The following is a 12,503-nucleotide window of genomic DNA, read 5'->3' as shown; positions in this document are numbered from 1 at the left end:
ATACTAACGTGAGGCACATGACTACGTCTGCCTGCTAACTAAAGGCCCTTTCACACTGCTAAGCGCAGGGCGCGGTCAATGAGCCCATTCATTATGTATCTGCCGCGGGAGCAATTCTGTATCATGGTGATGTCAGATGTGGCATCCAATTGGAGGCAGAGCATGAGAGAGAGGTTGACAAAGTAATTTCAGAGTGCTAAATGCAATAGACCAACAAATGGGATAACATTCTTCCTACTTCATGGTCGGGCGCTAAGCAAGCACTTCTAAATATGGATAATATGGATTGCACCAGAGTGTCGTCAACTCTGCGCCCTGCCCCTGGTGAACACCAAGAAAATCCAACTGCAGTGTGAAAAGGCTTTAATGTCAAAGCAACAATGTCTTGCTTCATGAGCTCCAATTTTGAATTTCACAAATTAACCACAAACTCATTCATTTATGTATGAAAAGCCGTTTGAGCATTTATTCAACATGTTTTACTTGAGATCTTGGTCCTTGAGCTAGTATGCTCTTCGCCCTCAAAACTAAGACACCTCTGCATAAAAGTAGAAGAACTGTATTTTACTGATGACATTTTTTTTTGCCACTACCCTCTGAAATTTCTGCTCTCTAGTAGGACACCAGCATGTAACAAGTGAAGTACAACTATGCACTAATTGACATCTGCGCGGTGTTCGTACTACTAGTAGAATTTCATAATATAATGAGTGGTACTACCAGGAAACAGTTGTCAACTAGTGAAAAATTTTGACTCATTAAGCCACTTTTTCGAGCCTCCATGAACCTCTGCATGAGTTATTGACGCAATTTTTACCATGAACCAGAACCGGCGTTTGCTTCCGCTGGCACTAGTCCACTTTTTACGAGTGTTACCTACTTAAAGCATGTGGGAACGCCACTTGATGCAGCTTGAAAGAGAAAATATCGTAAAGGGAGTTTCATTTTTAGCTACTTTTCTAACCTCTGACCCTTCAGACGGTGAGATAGTAAACGTTGAAAATTCTGTGGCTTATCTGGACCTACACAGTATGAAGGTTTGTCATGTTTTGTTAAGAAGTGGGACAGAACGTCATAATGTCAAAAAAAATTTCAATAAAGGACCCCTGATGTAAAAGCACTTTCACAATTTTTACATCCATTAAACTTTTCACTTTTTGGAAGGTTTCTGCTTAAATAACTTTGAGATGCTGAATTTTCATGCTTGAAGATGATTTTGTTACCGTAATGAAAGCATGGTTATTCTGATGGTCCCATGGAAGAAAGTGGTTAGTCAGAAAGTCCACATACGTTTCAGAATTCATTTTCATACCTTCAGGGACCCTGGAGGGGCTGCAAAGCTCTCCCCACTGCATACAAAATACAAAACCTGCTCACTTTTTCAAGTGTTAGTGTGTAAGTCAGCGCTGTCTCCATATCTTGATTGTCAACACATCTGTGACGTGAGGTACTTTCGTAATTTAAAGTGTGCTTTATTTTTCAAATGGATTTTAATGGCATCTACAAGTCTCTGGAAAACAGCACGCTCCGTGATTTACAGCCAGGCTCATACTTCAGTGAATTGCACCTCTTTGGTGTTTGTACACAAATCCCCAGGGTATGCACGTCTGGACGGGTAGAATGCACGTAGATAAAAGGTGCGCAAGTCCAGGTTTGTTTTAAAAATAAATAAATAAAAAAATTAGTCATGCCATGATGGGGAGAATATGGCTCAAAGTACTAGTACATTAACCTTAAGGTGGTCATCAAGGATGTGGAATAAATGCTGCAACGGCTTTTCTTTATTCATGTGCCATTTTTGTTTTCCCACCTACCCTCAGCTCAACTCTCCCACTACTGCACTATCCACTCTAACTTGTTCCTGCACTTCTCATACTCGTGTGGCTGGTTGATACACGTTTAAACGGCTCTTTCATAACAGTAAACCACAAGAATCTGTTGCATCAGTGTTGCCTCATGAACCTGTTTTTTGCATCTCAAGTGCTTGCTAATTTACAAAAATCGCTTTCAACATTTTGAGCTTCATTCATTTCTGTTTGCGCTCTTTCGCAGCCATCACCCTGTCAGCCTGCCATTTTGTCCGAACTGTGAGCACGTGAGCACTTCTCGTGTGTCCGTCCGACAGCACTTCGGCCTCCCGTGCTCCCCCACCACAAACACGAGCTGGTCATCACCAGGACTCCTTCAGCTGCTTGAAGAACGAGGTATTTCCGCCTCTTGTTCTCCCCGCCAGCACATACGCCCCTTCCGCAGTACAGGGCCTCGGCTGGCCGACACTGTTGACAAAAGCGGCGGCTCATGCGCTAACACCGGACAGAAAAAGAACATTTTCAGCCTGAATTTGGTGGAGAAGCTTCAGAGTCTCAGGCTGCACAGAGTGGCTGCAAGAGGGATGAGGAGTCGTGATACTGAATTAGAAAAAATCCGTGGGATGTCCACCTGATGTTTTGACCGGCAGCCATCTTTCGTCACAGTTTGTGACGGTCCTCTTCTTTTCTATTGTCGTAGCGAGATTCAGTCTCCTACAAGTTCATCTCAGGACAATCACTTGATCGCATGCTGTTTAATTGCAGCAATAGCTTCTTTTTGTACACAACTGAGGAACTTCAAGAAAGATGAAATCTTTTTATACCATATGTTGTTAGAGGTTCTTTCCACTTTTTCCAGGTTAAAAAGGTAGTTGATGTAAATTCCATGCTGTAATTTATTATTTTCAAATCGCACTGAAATACATTCTGGCCTTGCTGTGCTTTAGCTATGATATTGAGAAACCACATTATATTTAAAATGATCATTATATTCAAGGAACTATTTGAAGATGCACTGAGTGAACGAAAAATTGACTGCACTAAATAATGTCATTGTTATTCTGCTTTAGCTATTGTCACATAGTGAATGTTTTTTGGGCATGCTTGGTCTACTCAATGGTCACCAAAACACTTGTTCAATCATGGCAATGAATGTCAGTGAAGGAAACAAAATTACCCATGGCATTGTAGAGAATTTCATTCTACTACATGCTTCTGCAAGCCAAATACAATCATCTGTAGCAAAAGGGCATAGGATACTGTAGTTTTTAAAGGGAATCAATTCAAAAATGCAAGTTATGATCGTTTGTGCTTGAAGTTAACCAAAAACACTTTTGTCTGCACTTTTAATGTGCATTGTCTGTATATTTCTCCGTGTTTACAGTATGTACCACCCCACCTGTGAATAAAATGTATTTCCATTTCAACTCAGCTGTCAAGAATGACTTTTATAACTTTGCCAAAAAGTTTATTCAAGAAGTTGCAAGAAATCACTCGCGAGTCAATGATGAAGCATTGGATGAGCACGGAATCAGCTGCGGCCTCCCCTCCGGTGTCCGTCATTCTGCGTCTCGGCGTCCGAAATCCACCCAGCCGTGATAGTCACGGTCCAGCATGCAGTCAGAATTCACCATCTCTGCGGACCCAGCATTCATACATGAAGCACAACAGAGCCACACATGGAAGCATCTCTTGGATGGCTGCCCACCAGCAACAATTTTCACACTCCAAACCCACAACATACCTGAGATCGCTTGCATGATTTGTTTGGTCATGATCGTGCGTTCCTCCTCGGAAAGGTGCGCCCGTCTCGCCGTGCGTGCGGGCAAAGGCTCCTGTCTGCCTGCAAAGTTTCTTGTTTCCTCCCTGGCAGCTTGGAGCTGCTCTACTTTTTTGCTCCCACTTGCTGCGACAGCAGAACATGCGAGCAGAAGCAAGACCAGCGCAAAGGTTGCCATCCTGTTCCCCGACATGACCGTTTACCAGACATCTACACACCTCCCCTTTTATAACGCAGGCCGGAAAATGGTCAAATATCAATAATTGTTCATGAAAGAGGTTTTAATTGATTTGGGCCAGAGCTGCGTCAAGGAAATCATACATTGCTACATCCGCAAAGCTGTTATTATGCTTGTCAATTACGAGTAGAAAAGCTTTTTGCGCTGTGATAACAGGTAAAACTAGTCAATGTATTTACACAAGCAATCCAATTGTTCCTTAATGCATTTTAAGCTAAGCGCAGTCTGTGATGTAAACGCGCAGTTCTTGTAATCTGTCATCTCTAGACGCTCGATGACATGTGCGAACACTTTTTTCGCTCTTCGGCTGTTTACTCACGTTTGACGCAATAGCAGTGATGAAAATACAATGCTACTTTTGTGACTCATCTAAGCCTTTATTTTAGTCATCCTTTGGCTGCTTCAAATCAATGTTAGTGTGCTTCCAATTGGAAACAAGGTATTGCTTGGTCAATTTACGTCGTCTTACGCCTGCATTGTTGAATTCATTCTGTATGTAAATACAGTAACAATGTCCACTTATTTTAAATTTGAAAGACTTTTGCGGCTTCCAGAAAAACAAATACAGTAAGCCAGATCTTAAAACAGAAAGAAGCCATTGTGCACACACCTACAAAATGTGTTTCAAGCAAAACAGCAGACAACACCTCAGGACTCTGGCTGATCAACAAACAAAATTATGAAGTAGTTAAAGTTTGAGCCTGCGAATGGACTATGTGAACATTATGAAATTAAAAAGATGTACACACCCATCAGTGAAATCTGATAAATGTGTAAACAGATGGAGAAAGCGTCTTCCCTTCCCTTCACATGTTGCCAGGTCAGACACGCATGCACGCACAAACATTTTAGCGGGAATTTCCACCTGCACTGCATTGGTGCTCATTTCTCAGTTATTTTTTTTTTCCAACAAAGTTCTTTTTTTCTTTTAAGTGAAGTCATCATTACACATAACTAACTACACATGACTATAAGCAATTATGCATACTTATTATTATTAAAAATTGTCTGACTGTTTGAACACAAATTCACAAATCTGGGGATGACAACTGGACACTAAGTTTTATGTACTGTACATGGTTTTAGTGTCTTTAATTGAAAAGGGGCATAATTGCCAAAAAGTGATGTGATTTGTTTTTCAAAAGCTCTGAATTACAACATTTGAATGGCCACTCAATGTAGAAATGATAATGTACACCTATATAATTGATTGTGACTTCATATTTAGCCCCCCCCCCCTCCCCAGTACTACAGGTTTTAACAATACTCTCAAGAGATTTTAACAATCGCAAGTTAGTTGTGCAAAATGAGTTAATGGATGCGGAATAAGCCACTGGTGGCACATTTTCACACGCCAAGCTTTCTCTTCAAGGGCGTGCCACACCACACACATACTTTTCAGATTCTTGTTTCAATAAATATACCGTTGAAATGTGTTTAGTTGTGTTTCCAGTGAAGTGTCACAGGTGTGACAGTACAACGCCATCAACTGTCTTTTGAGTCCTTCAAAAGAAAAGCCATTAACAAGCTATTTTTTTAGCACTTAAAATGCATCTCTGGCGAAAAGTTATTGCACTGACATAGTTTTCATGAAGGATCATCCAATGCACAATGTCGACCTATGAGGCTATTACAGGCACACCCCCCTCACCCCCGAGGCAGTGATCAAATGAGATTGACAGTTAATGTGGGTTGGCAATGAAAGCAATGAAGGGTGTGAGCCAAAGTGCAGTGTTTGTTGAACAGATGACGAGAGGCAACTCCAGCAGCCTTCTCTGCTCTGCGTGGATTTCATAAGCAGGAAACTTGGGTTGATGCTGGGTGACTACGAAATGTACGTCATAAAAACTCCAATTCAATATATTGACAGCTGCGACATTAAAGGATGTGGCCAGTCAATTCGCTGAATGCTTTTTTTTTTTTTTCATTTGAGTGTTTATACCCTTTACGTCATTTATATCGGACTATGGGGCACAAACGATTGAGACCTGCAGTATGAGATCTCCCAGGAATCAAGTGCGCAGAAGACAAAAACAAAAAAACATCCGCATTTCAGGAAATGTGCGTGGTGAATCACAATTGATTAAATTCATAACACAGCATGTATATTTTAAAATGCTTAACAGTAATAGGAAGCACTATAATTTAGCCTACTTTAAATCATAAATATATTGAAGACTATTTTATTTTTATTGCACTTTCATTATGTGCTTAAATATGACCTTATACATTTAATCAACAGATAAAGTGTTGTCCATTTGCTAACTTGCAGACAAGAATGTGTTGTGGAGCTGGTGGTTGTCCTTGATCTTTGTACGCAGAAAACTGGCTGGCGGCATCCTCCTCTCCCAGGCGTTGCTGTGGAGCCGAACGAAACCAGATAAGGAGTGGAAATCTACCATCCCGGCCCAGGACCAGACTTTGGAGGGGGGGCAGCCACTTTTACCATGGACCCATACATATAAAAACCTTGTGTTACTGGGCAGCTTTTGTTTTCTTTTTTGGCTATCCTGCCAGAAGACACACGTCTTGTGTGCGGCAGATACCTAGATAAGACCTGGACGTCTGCACTGCACATTCCTTTGTAATAAATCCATTTGCTGTTAACTTTTTCTAATCATTGGTCATATCTTCCTCGACTCGTGAACACGTTTAGGGTCCAAACTCGCAAATCCCTACGATATATATATACACACACACACACAAACACAGTACCTTGTAAAAGTATTCGGCCCCCTTGAACTTTTCAACCTTTCGCAACATTTCAGGCTTCAAACATAAAGATATAAAATGTTCAAGAATCAACAACAAGTGGGACAATTGTGAAGTGGAACAAAATTGACTGGATATTGTAAACTTTTTTAGCAAATAAAAACCTGAAAAGTGGGACATATATAATTCGCCCCCTTTGCTTTTAGTGCAGCAAAGTCACTCCAGAAGTTCAGTGAGGATCTCTGAATGATCCAATGTTGACTGATGATGATAAATAGAATTGACCTGTGTGTAATCAAGTCACCGTATAAATGCAAATGCTCTGTGATAGTCTCAGAGTTCTGTTTAAAGTGCAGAGATCATCATGAAGACCAAGGTACACACCAGGCAGGTCCGAGATACTGTTGTGGAAAAATTTAAAGCCGGTTTTGATTCAGAAACATTTCCCAAGCTTTAAACATCTGAAGGAGAAGTGTGCAAGCAATCATATTGAAATGGAAGGAGTATCAGACCAATACAAATCTACCAAGACCCGGCCGTCCCTCTAATCTTTGATCAGATCAGATATGCAGCCAAGAGGCCCATGATGACTCTGGATGAATTGCAGAGATCTACAGCTGAGGTGGGAGAGTCTGTCCATAGGACAACAAACAGTCTTACGCACCACAAATCTGGCCTTTATGGAAGAGTGGCAAGAAGAAAGCCATTTCTCAAAAGATATCCATAAAAAGTCTCATTTAAAGTTTGCCACAAGCTACCTGGGAGACACACCAAACATGTGGAAGAAGGTGCTCTGGTCACCTGCAACCAAAATCAAATTTTTTGGCCACAATGCAAAACGATATGTTTGGTGTAAAAGCAACACAGCTCAACACCCTGAACCCACCATCCCACTGTCAAATATGGTTTGGGTCTGCTTTTCTTCAGCAGGGACAGGGAAGATGGTTAAAATTGATGGGAAGATGAATGGAGTCAAATACAGGACCATTCTGGAAGAAAACCTGTTGGAGTCTGCAAAAGACCTGAGACTAGGACGGAGATTTATCTTCCAACAGGACAATGATCCAAAACATCGAGCCAAATCCACAATGGAAAGGTTCACAAATAAACGTATGCAGGTGTTAGAATGGCCAAGTCAAAGTCCAGACCTGAATCCAATCGAGAATCTGTGGGCAGAGCTGAAAACTGCTTTTCACAAACGTTCTCCATCCAACCTCACTGAGCTCGAGCGGTTTTGCAAGGAAGAATGGGCAAGAATTTACGTCTCTTGATGTACAAAACTGATCGAGACATTCCCCAAGCGACTTGCAGCCATAATTGCAGCAAAAGGTGGCGCTACAAAGTATTAATGGAAGGGGGCCGAATATTATTGCACGCCCCACTCTTCAGGTTTTGTTAAAAATGTATAAAATATCCACTAAATTTCATTCCATTTCACGATTGTGTCCCACTTGTTGTTGATTCTTGTTTGAAGGCTGAAGTGTGGCGAAAGTTTGAAAAGTTCAAGGGGGCTGAATACATACATATTGCCATCTATTTTCTTAGCCGCTTATCCTCACAAGGGTCGTGGGAGCGCTGGAGCCTATCCCATTTGTCATCGGGCAGGAGGCAGGGTACACCCTAAACTGGTTGCCAGTCAATCCCAGGGCACATCGAGACAAACAGCCGCACTGACAATCACACCTGGGGGCAATTTAGTGTCCAATTCATTTTGCATGTTTTTGGGATGTGGGACAAAACCGGAGTGCCGGGAGAAAACCCACACAGGCATAGGGAGGACATACAAAGTCCACACAAGGAGAGCTGGGATCGAACCAGTGTCCTCAGAACTGTGAGGCCAACACTTTCCAGCTGATCCATCAGACTGGAATTGGGGAAGGGGCGGGGGAGTCATTTTTTTTCACAAGTGATTCACCAGCGCCCTATAATTTATGTTCACATAAACTGCCATGATAAAAAGATAATTTTGAAAGGCACTCATACTGTCAAGCTCAATGATCAGATTGTTGTCCAACCAGTCAGACTCCATTTAAAAAAACATTTAAACTTCGAGGAGCTCAAGCAGAAGCGACATCAAACCTTTTAAATGGATTATTTGGGTCGGGTTGTCAGAGGCAGCCATCAAGCTGCTGAACTCGATTGTCAACTTGTCACAGACGATTATTCACACCCATTAAGAACACCCAGAAAACTATTATCAGCATACCGAACATAGTTGCGGTATCTGCATCTATAAAATGTCCACTTGAGCCACCCGCAGTCACTCCTCGTCGACTGCAGTTCAGCCTCCACCTGCACCGCTTCAGCATGTCTCTCATCCTAGGCCGCCAAGGCAGCAGCGCCCGCAGCATTTCCTCCGCCAGCGCCATGAGCATCGGCGGCGGTCTGCAGCTGGTGGGCGGAAACCAGGCCCGCATCTCCAGCGGCATCTACCAGGGCCGCGCACCCAGCGTGTACGGGGGTGCGGGGGGCTCCGGCATCCGCATCTCCCAGGCCGGCTCCATCCTCTCCTACGGCGGGGTCAACTCGTATGGCCTCGACGCCGTGGGGGTCAGTGAGAAGACCACCATGCAGAACCTCAACGACCGCCTGGCCACCTACCTGGAGAAAGTAAGAGTTCAGGGGGGCCGAACTGTGTTCTCCTTCTTCTTGCATGTTGAAAAATCATTTCTAAAATAATTACGATCATTATGCCGTCATCTTAACCCTGTCCGTGCAGGGGTTACCAATTTGCAACAGGTTTATTATAATTGAAAAGTTTATATCCAGTGTATCGTTTTCTGAAAGATCAGATTCTCTGCAAAAAAAATTTGTCCGGGGGTGGGGAGGGGGGGTGGGTGTGGGTTTTTATTGGCCAATAATTGAAACCAAGCGTATAAAATGCAAGTCCAGAGTTTCCATTTTCACACCGGCCAGTACATTAGGGACACCTGCAAAATCTAATACAATGATTCTCATCCACCGTGCTTCGGCACGTTTGTATTCTGTGGGAAATTGTCCGATATCCACTTAATTGGGCCAGAATCGGAACGGTGACATATAAAGACAGGAAAACATCAACAAAACAATAAATGGTAACGCTTGACTGCATGATGTTCACTTTATACGAGTATTCATATGGATGACAAGTCTGTGGCAAGATGTTCTGAAGTAAAAAACTATTTCAAGCGAGACATCATAATTCCAGGATTGTCTGCGATTGTCGTGCAGGTGCGCTCTTTGGAGGCTGCCAACAGAAAGTTGGAACTCCAGATCAGAGAGTTCTATGAAAAGCGGTCTCCCATTTCCAGGGACTTCAGCGCTTACTTCGCCACCATCAATGAGCTGCGAAACCAGGTGACTCTCCCTGCTATGGAAAATATCCGGGATCAAAGACAAGGTCTAAACTCATTATCTGCCATTAGACTTCATGGGAAACCGGTTGTGGGTGGCTGGGTGGAGCACATTTTTTCTCGCTCACTTATTTTGCATTTGCATGTTTAAACCGTTTGGTGCCTTAATCTCATGTCTGAGTTTGTGTACAGTATGTTCAAAATTTCAACTTGTTGCACCCGGGAAAGGTTTATAGGTTGCCTATAGATGCCTGAAATGACGCCAAAGCACTACATGTATCGACAGTGAATGTTTCATTAACTAAGAGACGTCGTCGAAAACAATTTGCAAGTTGTGAAGAGCAAATATGCCAGAAACACAACAATGTCGCCATCTAGTGGGATTTTCATCCACTGCACCAGTGAATGCAATTAGGGAGGCCACTGCCATCTACTGGAAGGTGCTAAGCACGTTAACCTTGCTGTTTAGATTGCAAGGAGGTATGCAGAGAATCAGAGCATCATCCTGCAGATTGACAATGCTCAACTGGCGGCGGACGACTTCAAGATGAAGTACGTCAAAGTTGTGGTGGTGCTTCTAGCGTGAGGATGCACAAAAATCAAGCGGTCTTTTCTGTAAGATTCGAGGTGGAGATGAACACGCGGGCAATGGTGGAGTCCGATTTGGTCCGTCTTCGAGGGGTCCGGGACAGCATGGTTGTTACCATCAGTGACCTGAAAATGCAAATAGAGAATCTCAAGGATCAACTGGCACAACTCAAGAGGAACCACGAAGAGGTCAGCTTGTCTTTCTAATCAAATGCTTTCTTCTGGTGGTTACTTGGGTCTAGTAGTCACATCGGTAGGACTTGCGCTACAAATGATATATTTTTCAAATTTTTGTGGCAGGAGATGAACGCAGCAAGGCTCCAGTACAATGGTAACGTGAACGTGGAAGTGGACAGCGCATATTCCGTCGATCTTTCCAAGATCCTTCAAGAGGTCAGGGAGCAATATGAAGCCCTGGCGTTGAAGAACAAGCAGGAACTGGAAAGATGGTATCAAGCAAAGGTGAGACAGGGCACAGTGGGCCTGATAAAAAGCACAAAAGAATGGCAGAAATGGCAAAAGTATTTCATAAAACAAACGTGGCCGTTGAGCGCAAATGTTTGCCCGGCCCTAATGTAAAGCATCCAGACTGCGATCGAGAATGCACTATAGACAACGAGCGGATGCAAAGTGTGCAGATGGGTTGTGTTTGCCGGTTGTAGATGGAATCTCTCCAGTCCGAAATCAAAGGCTTCTCCACGGAGGTGAAGACCTTTTCTTCCCAACTATCTGAGCTGAAGCGGACATACCAGAGTTTAGAGATCACGTACCAGGGCATCCTCGCCGAGGTAAGCCGATTACCCGTCAGCCGCAGGTGGCGACGCCCTGCCATTCCGCTCATCCCGTCGTCCTCCTCCGTTGCACAGATCGAATGCCTCCGTCAGAACCTCGCCGAGACCAAGTTGCGGTACAGCTCTCAGCTCAGCCAGTTGCAGTTGACCATCAATGGCCTGGAGGTGGAGCTGCAGCAGCTCAAAGTTTCCATTGAACAGCAGAACACCGAGTACCAGATGCTTCTGGACATCAAGATGAGGCTGGAGAGAGAGATTGCCGAGTACCGCCGTCTGCTGGATGGAGAATCTTACGAGCAGAAAAAGTGAGCGCCGATCCTACCCTTGACCTGAGCCCAACTATGTCATCCTGTACGAGCTCACTCATGTCACACTGTCCTCTCTCTTTAAAGGCCTTTGGTCATCAGCAAGGTGGTGCAGTTGGAAGGTAAGCCGGGGTCGCTCTTGCTTCCGTTGATTGATGGTGCTGCTGTGGCATCGTGGATGCTCTCATGACCTCTTTGTTCTGCGCAGAGCACAAACCCCACGTGGAGAGGAGAGTGAGGACCATCGTGGAGAATATTGTCGATGGAAAGGTGGTGTCCACCAGCGTGGACACTCAGCGAGCTGAGGTGTAAATGGTGACTCGATGAACCATTTTCTTCTCTTCCCACGCGATTGGCTGCTGTCCTCTCCCCTTTGAAAACGCACCGTTGAAAAGAGCTGTGTTTACGATTGTGTTCTCTTCTTCCCCTTCAATACAATTATGCAGCACTTGAAAAACAAGCGACAGGCAACTTGCAGTATTTGCTCTGCAATTGGACAATAAATTGAAATAATAACACAGTCAAATCAAAAAGAAAATAAAAAAAGACCGCAATGCGTATCGTTAATTGGGATTTTAAAGAAAAAAATCTTTTTTTTTTTGTCTTTTAAAGGTATTGTTTGGAACATACCATAAACAAACAAACAAAAAAAATTGTCAGATGGGAAACTGGAAATCTCAATTTGTCATGAAAACAAAGACAATACAAAATAAAAGTGTCTTGCTGCACATTTTTGGTCTATATCTTCTTTATTATCCTCAGGCTGTAACTCCTGGAATGGAACAATGACAACAGCACAAAAATGTGTTCAACATGAACAAAGATGCAGGCTACAGAGAGCTCAACGCAAATGAGTAACACCCCAACAAAAGTCTTTCCTTTCAGAATGAACATTTCTTTTGGCAGATTATCCTGCAATATACGAAAAAATACAGTACTTGGTAAAATG

At 43.3% G+C, this 12,503-nt stretch overlaps 3 protein-coding genes across 3 annotated transcripts in view; 2 read left to right on the top strand and 1 right to left on the bottom strand.

Annotated features, from left to right (window-relative positions):
• The window catches only part of hap1 (huntingtin associated protein 1), a 38,259-nt gene extending 35,024 nt beyond the window's left edge, over window positions 1–3,235 (top strand). Inside the window, exon 17 of the mRNA XM_061829362.1 lies at window positions 2,053–3,235. Within this exon, the coding sequence (XP_061685346.1) occupies window positions 2,053–2,443 (391 nt within the window). The 3' untranslated portion in view covers window positions 2,444–3,235. The remainder of the gene's footprint in view (window positions 1–2,052) is intronic.
• Window positions 3,236–3,317: 82 nt separating this feature from the next.
• On the bottom strand, window positions 3,318–3,917 carry LOC133506429 (gastrin/cholecystokinin-like peptide). The gene is made up of 2 exons (XM_061830562.1): window positions 3,553–3,917; window positions 3,318–3,444 (listed from the first exon to the last, which is right to left on the bottom strand). Exons 1-2 carry the CDS (start codon window positions 3,779–3,781, stop codon window positions 3,368–3,370), a joined length of 306 nt encoding a protein of 101 aa, XP_061686546.1. The 5' UTR covers window positions 3,782–3,917; the 3' UTR covers window positions 3,318–3,367.
• A 4,876-nt stretch (window positions 3,918–8,793) lies between these two features.
• LOC133506426 (keratin, type I cytoskeletal 19-like) lies at window positions 8,794–12,282 on the top strand. Its single transcript, XM_061830558.1, has 9 exons — window positions 8,794–9,148; window positions 9,749–9,874; window positions 10,340–10,422; window positions 10,491–10,647; window positions 10,759–10,920; window positions 11,121–11,246; window positions 11,325–11,554; window positions 11,642–11,676; window positions 11,763–12,282. Exons 1-9 carry the CDS (start codon window positions 8,846–8,848, stop codon window positions 11,864–11,866), a joined length of 1,326 nt encoding a protein of 441 aa, XP_061686542.1. The 5' UTR covers window positions 8,794–8,845; the 3' UTR covers window positions 11,867–12,282.
• The last annotated feature ends 221 nt before the right edge of the window (window positions 12,283–12,503 follow it).

This window comes from Syngnathoides biaculeatus, chromosome 9 (genome assembly GCF_019802595.1).
Source record: "Syngnathoides biaculeatus isolate LvHL_M chromosome 9, ASM1980259v1, whole genome shotgun sequence".
In the NCBI taxonomy this organism is placed as follows: Eukaryota; Metazoa; Chordata; class Actinopteri; order Syngnathiformes; family Syngnathidae; genus Syngnathoides; species Syngnathoides biaculeatus.
This window is presented reverse-complemented; position numbering and strand designations above follow the sequence as displayed.